The 14,991-nt window shown below is 40.1% G+C and overlaps 1 protein-coding gene across 1 annotated transcript; it reads left to right on the top strand.

Annotated features, from left to right (window-relative positions):
- The first annotated feature begins 5,561 nt into the window (after nucleotides 1–5,561).
- LOC134058728 (transmembrane protein 272-like) lies at nucleotides 5,562–14,028 on the top strand. The gene is made up of 5 exons (XM_062515654.1): nucleotides 5,562–5,675; nucleotides 12,850–12,930; nucleotides 13,058–13,108; nucleotides 13,213–13,425; nucleotides 13,723–14,028. The coding sequence occupies exons 2-5, from the start codon at nucleotides 12,861–12,863 to the stop codon at nucleotides 13,884–13,886; spliced, it is 498 nt and encodes a 165-aa protein (XP_062371638.1). The 5' UTR covers nucleotides 5,562–5,675; nucleotides 12,850–12,860; the 3' UTR covers nucleotides 13,887–14,028.
- The last annotated feature ends 963 nt before the right edge of the window (nucleotides 14,029–14,991 follow it).

The raw sequence follows: 14,991 nt of genomic DNA, 5'->3' as shown, positions 1-14,991 counted from the left end.
CAGTTTGATACTCAGTAAAATGTGCAAGATCGTACAGAAGTAGGCTGTAATATTTGAACACATGTGCAGGTCGCATTTACAGCACTTTTATAATTTGATGTTAACCCTCATCTTGTCCTTGGGGTCAATTTGACCCCAAACCATGTTTAACATCATAAAATATATGGTTCACTTTTTTTGTTTTGCTTCAAGTTTCATGACTTTTCCTCATTTGAAGGGTACAACAGAGTAAACATGAAATTTGCACTAAAATATGTTTCCAATGTCCTGTAAAAAAAATAGTTACGTTGGTGTTCTTGGGGTCAATTTGACCCCATTTTTATGAAACATGAGGTAAATGAATATTTGACACAATATGAATATTATTATTGTAATAGTATGAGAACATGTACTTATTATCATTATCACATAAACAAGTACATATTACATATAAGTTTTTATGGCAGGTCTGAAAAAGGCCAAAAACTCAGCCTTTGGGCTGTTGACACTGGATTGGCCAGATTGCCAGCCAGGGTTCCAGGGTTCATAAAGGGGTGTAGAGGGGTGGGATTGTTTTTTAGGGCTGTTGATGGTGGTTATTACACTCTTGTTAAGTACCTACCACAAAAAATAATTTCAATCATTTTTTGAGAGTTTTGTTAGCTGGGGTCAAATTGACCCCAAGGATAACGAACGTCGGTAAGATTTGAGGACAACATGAGGGTTAAATAAAGCATAAAATGCAACTCCTCACTCATAGTAATGAAAGGAGAGAAGAGGGATGTATATCCTAATACATAGGGGTGTCCAGAACATCTTAATTGGCGATTTAATATATATTGCCTTCATAATTTCTATGAAAACGAATATGATGTCAACTTCCTTCTCCCTTCAAGTGCATCCGAAATGTAGCGCTGTTTTAACCCCCTAACCCTTCAAATGCGAGTGTTCTCCGCACCCACGAGTGGACTTGAAAAGGAAGTTCACTCGCTAACCGAGTCGAAGTGAGTAGGGATCCGTTTCGGAAAGGGCCTATATCTAAAGTTAATGCACACCCTTATAGAACGCAGGACAATGGGGAACTCAACCGAGCAGTGGAATAACGAAAAATAATGCACGTTCCAAATAGCGCATCACAATAGGAAATTTGACCAAGCAGTGGTATAATTATGAACATATTTAAATGTTATTTTTACAGTTTTTGCAAAACTGGGTTAAAACAGTGCTACATTTCGGATGTGCTTGAAGGGAGAACGAAATTGACGTCATATTAGTTTTCATAGAAATTATGAAGGCAATATATATTAAATCGCCAGTTAAGATGTTCTGGACACCCCTGTGTATTAGGATATACATCCCTCTTCTCTATCTCCTTTCATTACTATGAGTGAGGAGTTGCATTTTATGCTTTATTTAACATCAAATTATAAAAGTGCTGTAAATGCGACCTGCACGTGTGTTTAAATATTACAGCCTACTTCTGTACGATCTTGCACATTTTACTGAGTATCAAACTAAATATGAGTTGTTACAATGTAGCTTAAATCACGCTTTTTGTCTGTAAATGCTGTCATACGGACCAAAAAACAACTTGCAGGGAGATACGCGAGCTGCACAAACACTTGAAAACGGTTGCACCTGCGTTTCAAGACAGCATCCATGCTGACTTGCTCCTGGAGGCGTGGTGGCCCCTCTCGCTAGGCACTTCACTCGACTCAAAATTCGTTTCAGATGATACTTATTGTGGCGGACCCTCGCGTGAACGCGCAAACGAAGTGGAAGTGTGTAGGACTAGGGTTTAGGGGCAGGTTTCGGAAAGGGCCATTTCAGAGGCCCTTTAGGGAGAGCCGGTCCACTTTCTATTAACTTCATTGTACCGGATTGTTCCTGCAATCTGTTGAAATTCCGCTAAGGGCGCTGCCGAGCAAGTGATAAATGAATTGTGGTCTATGGAGCTAAGCGGCTAAAACTCGTTTTTTTCACAGTTGACAACTTCATTTCTTAATGTACATTGTCGTAGTAGCTACCTGAGTATAGGTTTTCCACTGGAAATGAAATAAAAAGTCACTCATGTCCTTTCTGCTTTTCATAGGATGGGCCGCTTTCCGCGTAACATGCTAGCATTTAGCTCATGGATGCTGATTGGTCAGCGAGAAATCGCGACCGATTATGACGACGTCGTGAAGCTGAACCTTCTTTTGGGTCTATGGCCGTAAAGGGGTTTGCTTTTGTGTCACGTGACATGAAAACTTTGAAAGGGTTTTTAGGAATAACAACAAATATTGAAAATTGCATTGGTCAGCTAATTGTCAAGTCAAGTTATCCTGCATCGCATGCATTAATGCAATTTCAGGAGAAAAAATTATATAAAGACAAATGTGGTATTGGGGGGTTCAGCTCCATTGCTACCCATTCATTCATCACTTGCTCGCGATCGCCCTCTAGTTGCAGTACCATGCGGAAGTATTTAGCAAGTGGTCCTTCTCCCCTTATTAGGGTGCCTCTCATGTAAAGTTTATACGTCCTCCCTCGCTCCTCGGGCCTCGATCCTCACTGATCTACATAAAGAAAGATAGACGAAGGGATAGACTGTCGTTGTTGCCGCCCCATCATTCTTTATGTAGATCAGTGAGGATCGAGGCCAGAGGAGCGAGGGACGTATAACCTTTACATGAGAGGCACCTTTAGACATTCTCTGGCCATTCTCTGGCCAGAGTAACCTTCTTCTTCTTCAGTGAGTTTTTTGGTTTGCAAACAGAGTGCATTACTACCATCTGCTGGACTGAAGTGTGATGGCAAGTGTACCCTGTAGCCGGCCACTGGGTGAATGAAGTGAATTGTCTTGTTATCTGTTTTAATGTTTGATAAGGCTCCTACTTTCAGGCCCGTCAGTAATCAGGCTGCAGCAAGTTTGTATTGATTGTTCTATGGAATACTTTGTCAAATATTCAAAATAAATTATTTGAATTAGGTTTTATGTTTTGTGTAATGAAAGCATTTTTGTTCAGTGCTTAAGAAGGCAAAGATACGTTAAGCCTTAAATATGGTTGTTAACGTCTTTGTTCACATTTGTTACACATTTATAAATGCCAGTAATCTCAAACAGGGTTTTAAAGAAGAACTAATTGTTTATCAAAACGTTTCTTGTTGCTGTATGTGTAATGTGTATGTGTTGGTGTATGCACATTATATCGAGTATCAATGTCATGTATGCATGGGTTTCATCAGGTCCCTTTGCACAGGTGTATTAATCAAGCACCATGCAGTCTGCATTGATAATCAAGGTGCTTGATTGTATACACCTGTGGAAAGGGACCTGATGAAACCCATGAATAACCACTACTTTTCAGAAGATTGTTGAGAAAATATTTACTTTAATTAACCTCACCTGTTGCTATATACATGGTTAGGAGGTTTGGCATTAAGAATTCAGACAACAAGAGGTAATACCTTTTATTGTACAAAAATATACAAGATTGTATTAGACCGTTGATGATAACATGATGGCTATTACTAAGGTGCTTTGTAACTGATTATAGTTAACTAGAATTATTCAGTAGTGTAGGTCTATTGACTAATTACAACATTAGCCCTATTCGCACGGGATTAGTATTACCTGTGGACCTCCGGTCATTTTCAAATTATCGCCCCACCTCTGTGTTATTTGCAGCGCATTCGCACGGGATAAGCAAAGTCTGTAAATGACTCTATTTTCACTGACATTACACCCGGATATGTCGTATGCTAACGTCCGAAAACAACACAGAAAGTAGAAAAGATATGCAATTGCAACAGCAATCACTGAGATACAGATTCGCACGGGATAAGTATTATCACCGGACGTCTGTGTTTGGCGAAATATAGTAGGTAATTTGCGGCGGAATTTTTACTTTACAAATTACAGACATGGCACATTCGCACGGGACTAAGATCTCAGACATTCTCCGCAATTATCACAAATCACCAAAGGTCCACAGGTAATACTAATCCCGTGCGAATAGGGCTTTAGTCAACAAGAATACAGGATGTCAAGCCGTTTTACATATTGATTGCAAATATGTGGCAGAGGTGGAAAAATCCAGTTTCAGTGAGTAAAAGTCCTACCACATATCTGTGCCAACCATTCATTTAAACCAGCATGATTCTGATCTGCACAACTCTTGAGCTAGGTAGAGCCAGAGCGGTAGATAAAACAGAGTAGCGACACTTCCATAGACCTCCATAGGAAAAAATGGCAGCGCTTTTTGCAGGCTATTTACTCGTTATGGGAGTTTTGGAACTATTAATATCTTAGTCAGTAGTCAATGAGTTAATTGATTACACTCTCCAGCATCCAGAAGTACATTCCACCCTCCTGATATTCAGCCATTCAGTGCAGGCTTTTTGGAACTTTTGATCTTGTGGCGTGTCGCAACTCTCTCTTTCTATGGCTCTGGGTAGGGCAGCTAATTGATGAGATCACCTGTGCTAAGTGCACAGGTACCAATACACGATCAGACTTTTACTCTCTGAAGCTGGAGTTTTCCAACTCTGATATGTGGCATGGTCTAACTCAATGCAATCAGCAAAAACAAATACAAAGTGTTGGGGCAGTAGGCTACGGTAACAGTGTCCAGAAGAAGTAACTGGAGCGAGTGGAGAGCACCGCCCTGCTGGTCATTTGGTGCATGAGTTTGAAATTCACAGTAGGGTCAAATACAGCCACTAGGGGGAGATATAATACAAAACATTATAAACATATTCTATCCCTCCAAGTACTCATAGCACTATACATATTCATCCGTCACATCGCCCAACGACACACACACAGACACACACACAAAGACACACACACACACACACACACACACACACACACACACACAAAGACACACACACACACACACACACACACACACAGACACACACACACAAAGACACACACACACACACACACACACACACACACACACACGCACACACACACACACACACACAAAGACACACACACACACACACACACACACACAATAATACAGCGTCCAGACCATTGCAACGGTGACTATATAAAATAACATATTTTGTTTTTGTTTGATTTTGAGAGAAGAGTTTGAGCCGACCCACCTGAAACATGTTGAACTCAACCTTTCCTGAACCATCCGTGTCCAGAGTCGGAAATATTTCTAGAGTGGGAGTGAAAAATGATCGTTAAGGGGACACTTCACCGATTAGCATTAAGCTTTGTATCTTTAGAACACCAGCCATGTTTTTGAATGGCCGTGCATCATTCCCTCAGTTTGCCTTGAGATGTGAGAAATACGGATGTCAATGAAACCCATGAATAGGACTTCCTGTTGCACAGTGTTTGTGTGAAGTACACAGAGACATTTTGGGAGATTGGGGATTTATTGAGAAGCAAATGCAACTATATTTTCTTCTAGGTTCTGCCATTTGCTTTCTGTGTACTGTCAACACTATGTGCACTTCCTCTTGACAGTTACTGATCTATGTAGCCAGGCATCCTGTGACAAATTCTGAAAGCAATATACGTGACATCTGTCACTGACTGACACAAAAATCAAATAGCTCTGCGCTGCTTAAAGGGGAAACAGGAGGTGACATGTGACAATAGTCAGACATTCAGCCTGACCTGCCCCCATCTGCCCTCCCCAGTAAGAGTAGCTGTATTCACTCAGAGGACCTACAGGCGATCACAGGTCAGTTAATTTGACAACAAATCATGCCCTACCATAGTCATTGCAATACACTGAATTTCTTTTAATTCAAATCTAAATGTAAATGTATATACCGGTATATAATTAACATCCGTGTGTCTTCTATATGTGTAAAATATCGTTGTATTTATGCAATAGCTTTCCTTTTCTTGGAACTGACACACATAGTGTATTGTGTTTTGCTGTCAGAAAGGATGTAGCAAAGGGAGAGAGCAGTGACCCCACCCAGGCTTGAACCCAAGTCTCCATGGGTACTAACCCTGCAGCTTGAGCTGAGCCAAAGTGTCAGGCCCATTGCTCAACATGATGGTGCTATGAAGGACTAAATTACATAGTAACTTCTACGTGTTATGGCACAATTACACAGTGGTCAACGTTTTTGTAGTAGTTAGTTTGATGGTAAAATGTGACCTGTTATCTGTTATTATGATAAAATAATTAAGGTAATTTCACAATAACTATATGGTATCAGGGCTGTAAAATACTGTTTTGTCTTTTCGAAAGGATTTCAACAACTCTCCACCATACAGAAAACCTTTCAAAGAGACAAAAACAGTATTTTACAGCCCAGATACCATAATAATTTATTTCATCATAACAACAGATAACAGCTCACATATTATGTCACAAAAAGTAAATCCTAAATATTTATTGCTTCGGTAAGTACATATTTACAGCAGTTATTATCATTTTATTTTACCCTTAAAGTTATTTGAATTGTTGTTGTATGGTGTAATTGCACAGTAATTGTCTAGAAATTACACATTAATTAAGTGCATGGTGAAACCACTGTTTGGATGTAAGATATGTTCAAGACTTGGGTCGAGCTTTAAGAGAGCCAAATATGTCTTTGGAGGCCATGTTAGATTCACTAAGATGTCAGAGTGGGCACTACATACCAGCTGGCTACCGTTACACATATCAGAAAAGTTAATTAAAGGGACACTTCACTGATTAGCATTAAGCTTTGTATCTTTAGAAAACCAGTCATGTTTTTGAATGGTCGTGCATCATTCCCTCAGTTTGCCTTGAGATGGGAGAAATACGGATTTCAATGAAACCCATGAATAGGACTTCCTGCTTTCAATGATGTAAAATGATGATTATTCCAACATTGAAATCTGTATTTCTCCCATCTCAAGGAAAACTGAGGGAATGATGCACGGCCATTCAAAAACATGACTGGTTTTCTAAAGACACAAAGCTAAATGCTATTCAGTGAAGTGTCGCTTTAAAGAGAAACTATGCATGTTTGGCGTTTTTTCATCGCCGGTTTCGCTTTCGCTTTTCGTTTTTGCTCGTTTTACGCTTGCAGATTTCTCTGCAGAGCTTCCCCTACAGCTTTAGCATGTCTATTTTACAACACTCCTCAATCGTTCAGTCTGCCTTTTCATGAGAATGATCGTGAATGGGTGGGTGCACAACTACACCCTACAAATTGCACGATTACAATTGGAAGCATAATTATAATAAGTCATGGACCCTCATGAAAATCAGATTAACTATATTTTACAGAGAGAAAATATGTGAAATCGGACAGATTTGCCCGTAACACCAGGGGCGTAGCCAGAGGGGTGGCTCCGGGTGGCACAGGCCACCAGTGTTGGGAAGGTTACTTTAGAAATGTAATGTGTTACAGTTACAAGTTACCCTGTTTAAAATGTAATAGTAGTGTAACTATTTGAATTACTTTATCTGAGTAACGTAACTAATTACTTTTTGATTACTTTTTGATTACTTTCCTGGTTTTTTTTATTGATATACACTCCCCAAATCCATGAGAAGATTTCGGCCTTGGTCTCCAGGCTGCAGAGCAGTTCGGTACCAGCGCACAAGGTAGCATGAGCATTCCCAGGCTATATTGAGCCCCTTTTAATACATGAATTAGCATCATCACATTTTTTATGAGGATAATATAATGATAACCACCACAAGGTCAGACTTCAAGCCAAATTTTACTGTAAAATAAATGTTTATGTTGACATACAGATACTGTAGGTTTTTTTTTTCTTTATCAAAACACACTTAAAACATTTGACATTTTGAGCTGAATAAGCTGCTCTTAATTCTTGAGATGTGCCTGTGATAAAACATAAAATAAAACAGTTGACACTGTATATCAGGCTGCCAGGTACTATTTCAAACTTGAACACAACACAAAAACATATAAAGATGCTTCTGAGCAAATCAAAATCTGGAGAAAAATAAAACTAGACAGAGGTAGAGTGGCAGAGAGTGGCAGATGTAGGTGCCCTATATCTCCATTAGTCACTATGGACCAAATTAGGATAGTGATCTCTATTGTAGCGTAAGAGCAGGACCTGCTCCATGTGATTATCAGTCATTCTATTTCTAGAGGGAGTCAAAACCTTGCCTCCCTGACTGAAAAGACGCTCCACGGGAGCACTGGAGGGGAGTGTAGTATTGTATTTGACAAAAAGCTTCTTAATTATTGGAAATGCCTGCAGAGATTTCATGCTGGTGTCTGAATCCTCCAAATATTTCCTCACTTCACTGTGGGCTGTGCTGTCAGATGCTGTATCTTTGTCATTTTCAAAAACAAAAAAATCATCTGAATCATCAGATCTTCTGCCATTGTCATCATCATCTCTTGATGAAACTGGGCTCTGCTGTTGTTCAAGAGCAGCAGCTTCCTGCAGCAACACTCTTCTCATGTCAGCTCGCTTTTCAGGGCTGATACAACCTAGACGAAACTTTGGCAGGGTTGTGGTTGCCATCTGTGCTTCATGACTGGCTAACACTGATCCAAACCTCTCTTCTATAGCCTCAGAGATAGTTGTGATGATGTGTGCAGTGTATGTAACATGAGCTAGCTTTTCAGACAACTTTGTCTTAAGACTCAGCAAAGTAGGGACAACATATCCTAAGTAACACTTGTTCTCGCCCTGGAGAATATCAATGGCAAGAGCTAAAGGCTGCAGAACCTCAGAGTATTCCTTGAGGAACGCCGCCTCTTGTGGGTGAAACATTGGAGTGTCTAGCTTGTCACAGATGTCCCTCAACTGGTCTTCTGAGAGCCCTACAACTTTTGTAATGGCCCTGAATTCTGAGGACCATCTTGTGACTGTTGGAACGATGAACTGCATCTTGGCTATATCCTGAATAGCCTCCGCGGCCAAAGAAGACCTATGTGCTTTGTTCCATATAGCGCAGCACTTAGCCATTGCACTTCTGTACAGTTTACGTGATGGGCCGTTCCCTCCTGCTTTGTGAACCTCGTTTGTGGCTATCAGATTAAGTGTATGAGCCGCACAGCGCTGGTGCTGTGGAAGGAAAAAATGCTCATCTTCCTCTTCCTGAAGAAGACTACTGACATCAGAGAATGTCACACCATCACTGTGATCATCTGTCTCCTCTTCACTAACACCAAATTCACGGAATGCCTTTACGAAGTTGCTTCCATTGTCAGTCACAGTGCATCTGACTTTGGTTTGAATCTTGTATTCTGCATGAATTTGGTTTAGTTTTGTTGCAACTGCATCATAGGTGTGTCGACCTTTAATGCGGGTGCATGCCAAAGCTGCAGAATGTCTCTCTAGTGTGTCCTTATCAATCCAGTGACATGTCACACCGAAGAAGCTCCGGTTTTGAGCTGACCAAATGTCTGCTGTCGTGCAGACAGTGTCCACTTCAATGAGCTTAGAGATCACTGATTCTTTCATAATTGCAAACTCCCTATCAATCCGTTGCATCAGGGTCTTTCTACACATTGGTTTTCTTCCCCCACTAAGACCCTCAACCAGCTTTCGGAATGATGGCTGCTCCACTACTGAAAAGCACTGTACATCTTCAACCACAAAATCAAATACCAGTTTGTTCACACGATCCTGTGACACACTGAACCCTGCCACTATCCTTGCTTGCTTCAAAGGGGGTTGAGGAGAAGTGCTTGCCAGTTCATCCTCCTGTTCATCAGGCTGACGTCTTGTCTCTTGCATCAGAAGAAGGCTTGGATGTCTCCTCTGAAAAGAAGAAATAAATATCTATTTAAGAATGTACAATATCTGTTGGAAATGCTGAAATAATTGGAACATAGCCTATAATAATCAATTGTGTATTGCCCTGCTTATATTATAAACTTGTATTTTCTATTTTATATCTAGATGTGAAATGGTTTGTTTTATGAGGTAAGTTGACTACTTAGGAAAGACTCAGTAAAACAGATTCCCCTAGTGTATCAAGTCATAACATTAATGTTCACATTGATGCTATTTATTATCATCATTATTATTATCATTATTACTATTATTATTATTATTATTATTAGTAGTAGTAGTAGTAGCAGTAGCCTAGTAGTATTAGTAGGCCTACTAGGCCTAGCTCAGCAGCAGAAAGAAAATGAGGTCAAATTAAACAAAAGATGGGGTATATTTGACCACTGGGTGGCGAATAACGATTGCATTTGGGCACTTAGACTCGGTTAATTACAGTTTACTTCTGGTACATACTTCGTTAAGATATGATATTTATCTCATTGTGTCATGCAGCTGCATCCATTTACAATCACAAAATTACGAAGTAGGCTAATTACAAACATGTCTTCAAACCCATGTAAAGGGCACCTTGGGGTTTATCATTGCAAGGATTTGTTAGCTAGTACATTTTAATAAAGCAAGTCAGGAATGCTAATATCAGACCTAACAAATTAGTTAAGCAACATAGGCTAAAACGAGTGGGCGTGAGGTTGATCGTGGATGCTCAGACATATGTGGTTCGGATGGGAGGGATAAGGAGGGAAAGTTAGCTATGCTAGCTATCTAGAATAGCTAGCGTAATGTTGTGAAATGAAATATGAAGCTAACTATCGTCATTTGAGCACATTAAAAGCATGCGGAAACGGTGAAAATACACAGCGGTCTCTTTATGTCTTATGTGAAATTAGTCTCGGCTTCCCTACTTCGTTTAATATTTAGTTTGCAGTTAAAGTAGGCTAAGCAGCACTTACCTCTAGGTGTTTCTTGAGGTTGGACATAGACATTTTCGATGTGGACAACATCTTGACCGCTGGCAAACAAGCCTTGCATTGCACAGTTAAATTAATGCCCTTTTCCGAGACATGTAAGAAATGTTTTTTAAATTTCCAAGAATGAAATGCATTTCTATGTGACATTGCTGCTACAGACACACACGTTTTGCTGGCAAACTGAAATTCACACTGCTCAATGCTGAGGCAGGCATGTACGTGCACTATGCTGATGCATGGCGCTGTAGACGTGATAGAGCCTATCAGAAGGTCCCATGTCAAACTGGCTGTGGAGGGAAACTTTTTGTTCTTTTTACATAATATTCTTTGCAAGAAATTGCTGACAATTTTGAGATGTAATTCAAATTGTAATTTTGAAAATTTTCAAAAGTACCTGTAATTGAATTACATTTTTTTCTCCAGTAACTATAATATATTACTGTTACATTTATTTTGTAATTAAATTACGTAACGCAATTACATGTACCGCGTTACTCCCCAACACTGCAGGCCACCCTTGAGATTCAATTGGCCACCCCAGGTGCCACCCCAAAATCCTAGTCTACTATTCGCCATTAACAGTCAAAGGCGAGAAATTTCTTGATGCACTTGCAGCACACTAGTTTGAAATATCAGGGTTCAGAAATATAAGCAATCTAGCAAACATGCTTGCAGTTATAGGCTACATGGCTTATTGTTTTTAGCATGTGAGTTTACAATAGGCCTACAGGCTACTGCTTGCGCTAACACAAAAACATAAATTTACCTATCACATTTGCCAGTGCCCATTTATCTTATCACACACACAAAACCCAGTATTGCAATTGTAGAATCACGTAATGTATAGGCAAATTTTTATATCTGCCTATTCTACCTACTCAGCCGACACTGTTGTATTGTTATGTTGTATTGTAAATAGTCTACTACCCTAATGTAATATTGACATTGTGGAAAGTTTATAGCTTAGGCCAGTGTTTCTTAACTGGTGGGTTGGAACCCAAAAGTGGGTTGTGGTACTGATCTGAGTGATGGGTCGCGGAGCTTGTGACTAAAAAGAAATTAAAAATTGCCAATTTAAAACGCTACCTGGGCAGATCTAGAATTGGCCCATTATTTTGATAACATTTATTCGTAGGTAGCCTATGTCAGTCATTGCCATGGCATGGACATAGACAATGTTTATGTGACATGTCATGTTAGATATAATTTTACAAAAGTATGCAGTAAGACAGAATGTGATTAACTTAAATTGAGGACAAAATAAGACCACATGAGAGCGCACATGAGAGCATACAACCATCCAAAGTGCCACTTGGAAACATCGACCCCTGTCAAAGACAAACCTGTTGAGTAGTACTTTGAGGTAATATCAGCAGTTAAAGACTTCACAAATGTAATGCCACACATCTGCATTTTCCACACAAATAGGCCAGGCACTTTGCGTGTCTTATGTAGGCTACCTCACCATATTCGTTGGCCTGAATGCTAAATATATATATAGTTGGTCACAACTTTATGAACTTGTGAAATTATGGGTTCCAAAACCAGACCAGTTAAGAACCACTGGCAAAAAAAACATTTCACACTTCCACTTTTGCTCAAATGGCCTAATTTCTGAGCAGGTTTTGTTCAGAGCTGAAAATGAGCTGAAAACTGTATTTGACATTTTGTCCAATTACAAAGACATTTGATGTGAGAGTATGGTCTTTGTCCTTTAATTTATGATATGGTGTGTGGTGCATGGTTTTATTTATGCATGTGTGCTAATTTAACAATTTGAGCCTGTTTCTGTTTATCTAGATTATTTAGTGGCCCACTAGGGCCACCCTTGTTACAAATCTCTAGAATCGCCACTGCGTAACACAACAGGAGGGTTAAGCTGTCCCAGAGGTTCTACTTTTGGGGTTAAAATGCTTTGTGAATGACTCAGTCAAAAAAAGTTAGGAGTCCTAAAGTTACGAATGACATGGAAGTTAGGAGTCCTAAAGTTACGAGTGACATGCCCATTATTGGAGTTTCTCCTAAATGTGCCTGTTAGTACTTTTCGCCTTCAAATTCTTTGAGAGTACGAGCCCAGGCTGTCTTGTGTCAAGTAACCGTTCACATGTGTCAATCTTTTTGTCTCGTTACTTTTTCCTTGTTTGTTTCCATTTTGTATTTTTGGCATCATAGTATCAGAGACAATGGGGGTCAGTTCTGCACTGCAAAGCATATGCGGAGTTGCCTGCTGTGTACTCGGTTTACCTGTTTTAGGTAGGTACTGTATAGGCCACAAGGTTTCAGCTGCTGTTGCATTTTTCTCAGGCCTTTTAATCATTCTCATTAACTTGTAAAATGTGTAGATACAACTTGTCTGATTATAATTTCTGTTCCCCAACAGTAACTCTTAAGCTACTAGTGCTTGTCATACCCATTTCGGAGATTGTAATTGGTGAGTGCCTTTAAGTCAATAATATTATCATCAGTTGCTGCTAACCAATATGTCAATAGGTAAACGTGCATAACCGTCACATTACTCTCTGTTTCGGTCTTTAGGTGCGCTGTACCTGGATAGCTGTCCGATACAGAGATACATCCCTATCTATCTGGTGGTGACAGGAGTCTTCACCTTATCCCTGGTGCTTCTGACCTGCCTGCCCGGCTCACAAGCTGATGATGCTGATGCTGAAGAAGTGAATGGCATCTGCTGCATCTGCAACTGCTGGAACTCCATCGTCTGCCTCTTCCTCACCTGTTGGTTCATTGCTGGTAAGAAATAGCAAGTCAACCCTATAGCATAACATGGACATGTGAATCTATTATTATGATGCCTAAGATGTAGGATACAAGGATACAAGGAGTTTTATTTGTCACATGCATATCATTATTAAAGTAAAGAATGCGGTAAAATGTGTCAGTTCCTTCGCCTGTAGATACAGGAGTGATACAAGATGATACATTTAATATCGTAACTTAATTATTTTTTCTATGCATATAATACATGTTGGATTGAGTCATCAGATGATAAGTGCTTCTGTATATTTAAGATGGTCTATCTGTCTGCAGGCAACGTGTGGATCTACTCAATATACCAGCCCAATTACGACCCAGCTGCAGGGCCCCACTGTGATAAGACTGCCTACCTGTTTGCATTTTGGATAACTACACTGAGCTACATCATGGCAGGCGTACACATTGTTGGAAGTTGCATTTGCAAGGCATTACATTAATTTGGCTACCATATTTTTACCCAATGCGACTTTCAACAAAGAAAACAAGTATTACATTACATTTGGCTGACACTTTTTTCCAGGGGGTCAGGATTTGACTGATTACCTTCGCCGATTAGCAAGGCACTTCCTCGTCGCCATTTTCCAGAAATACATCATGTCCGTTGCCGTTTTCCTCTTGCTGATTGGTGGCTGTTCCACTCTCAGCTCATGCACAAGCTTAGTGTGGGCACGAGCTCTCATTCTGTCATTGGTAAAACGGCACCGGAAACAAGCCCCTTGAAACGCCATGTTGAAGCCTGAAAAAATTGTTACATTTTGGCTATTTTCACTAGCCTTGCATTCCCATTGAAATGAATGGGGGTGGGACTTGTTCACTTTCTCCAGTTCTTGTAATACCTCCATTTTTTTAGGCTTCAACATGGCGTTTCATGGGGCTTGTTTCCGGTGCCGTTTTACTACAATTAAGTGCCAGGTTTCTGATTGACGTAGGTACAGAAGGAGAGCTCGTGCCCACACTAAGCTCGTGCATGAGCTGAGAGTGGAACAGTCACCAATCAGCATGAGGAGAAATCGGGAGAAATGGCACCGGACATGATGTATTTCTGGAAAATGTCGACGAGGAAGTGCCTTGCTAATCGGCGAAGCTAATCAGTCAAATCCTGACCCCCTGAATACCTCCATGCTTTTTTCAGTCCAGCAGATAGTGGCAATTCAATCTGTTTGCAAACTACCAAAAGGAGCTCACAGAAAAAAGAAGGGTAACCTTCTTCTTCTTCAGTGAGTGTTTTGGTTTGCAAACAGAGTGCATTACCACCACCTGCTGGACTGAAGTGTGATGGCAAGTGTACCTTGTTGCCGGCCACTGGGTGAATAAAGTGAATTTGTCAGTAATCAGTCTGCAGCAAGTTTGTATTGATTGTTCTATGGAATACTTTGTAAAATATTTCAAATAAATCATTTGACTTAGGTTTTATGTTTTGTGTAATGAAAGCATTTTTGTTCAGAGTGCTTAAGAAGGCAAAGATACTTTAAGCCTTAAACATGGTTGTCCTAAATTCAATAATAAAAAAAGGGTCCATTGGGTCTGGGGCCAGATTTGGGC

Source organism: Sardina pilchardus, chromosome 1 (assembly GCF_963854185.1).
Source record: "Sardina pilchardus chromosome 1, fSarPil1.1, whole genome shotgun sequence".
Taxonomy (NCBI): Eukaryota; Metazoa; Chordata; class Actinopteri; order Clupeiformes; family Clupeidae; genus Sardina; species Sardina pilchardus.
Note: the sequence above shows the minus strand (reverse complement) of the source record. Positions and strands in the feature narration are given on the sequence as shown.

Excerpts from the sequence above, each read along its gene's own strand:
- LOC134058728 (XM_062515654.1), top strand. The coding sequence starts at position 12,861 with ATGGGGGTCAGTTCTGCACTGCAAAGCATATGCGGAGTTGCCTGCTGT. Across the intron at positions 12,931-13,057 it reads ACTCGGTTTACCTGTTTTAG|TAACTCTTAAGCTACTAGTG; the intron begins GTAGGTACTGTA and ends GTTCCCCAACAG. Across the intron at positions 13,109-13,212 it reads CATTTCGGAGATTGTAATTG|GTGCGCTGTACCTGGATAGC; the intron begins GTGAGTGCCTTT and ends TTCGGTCTTTAG.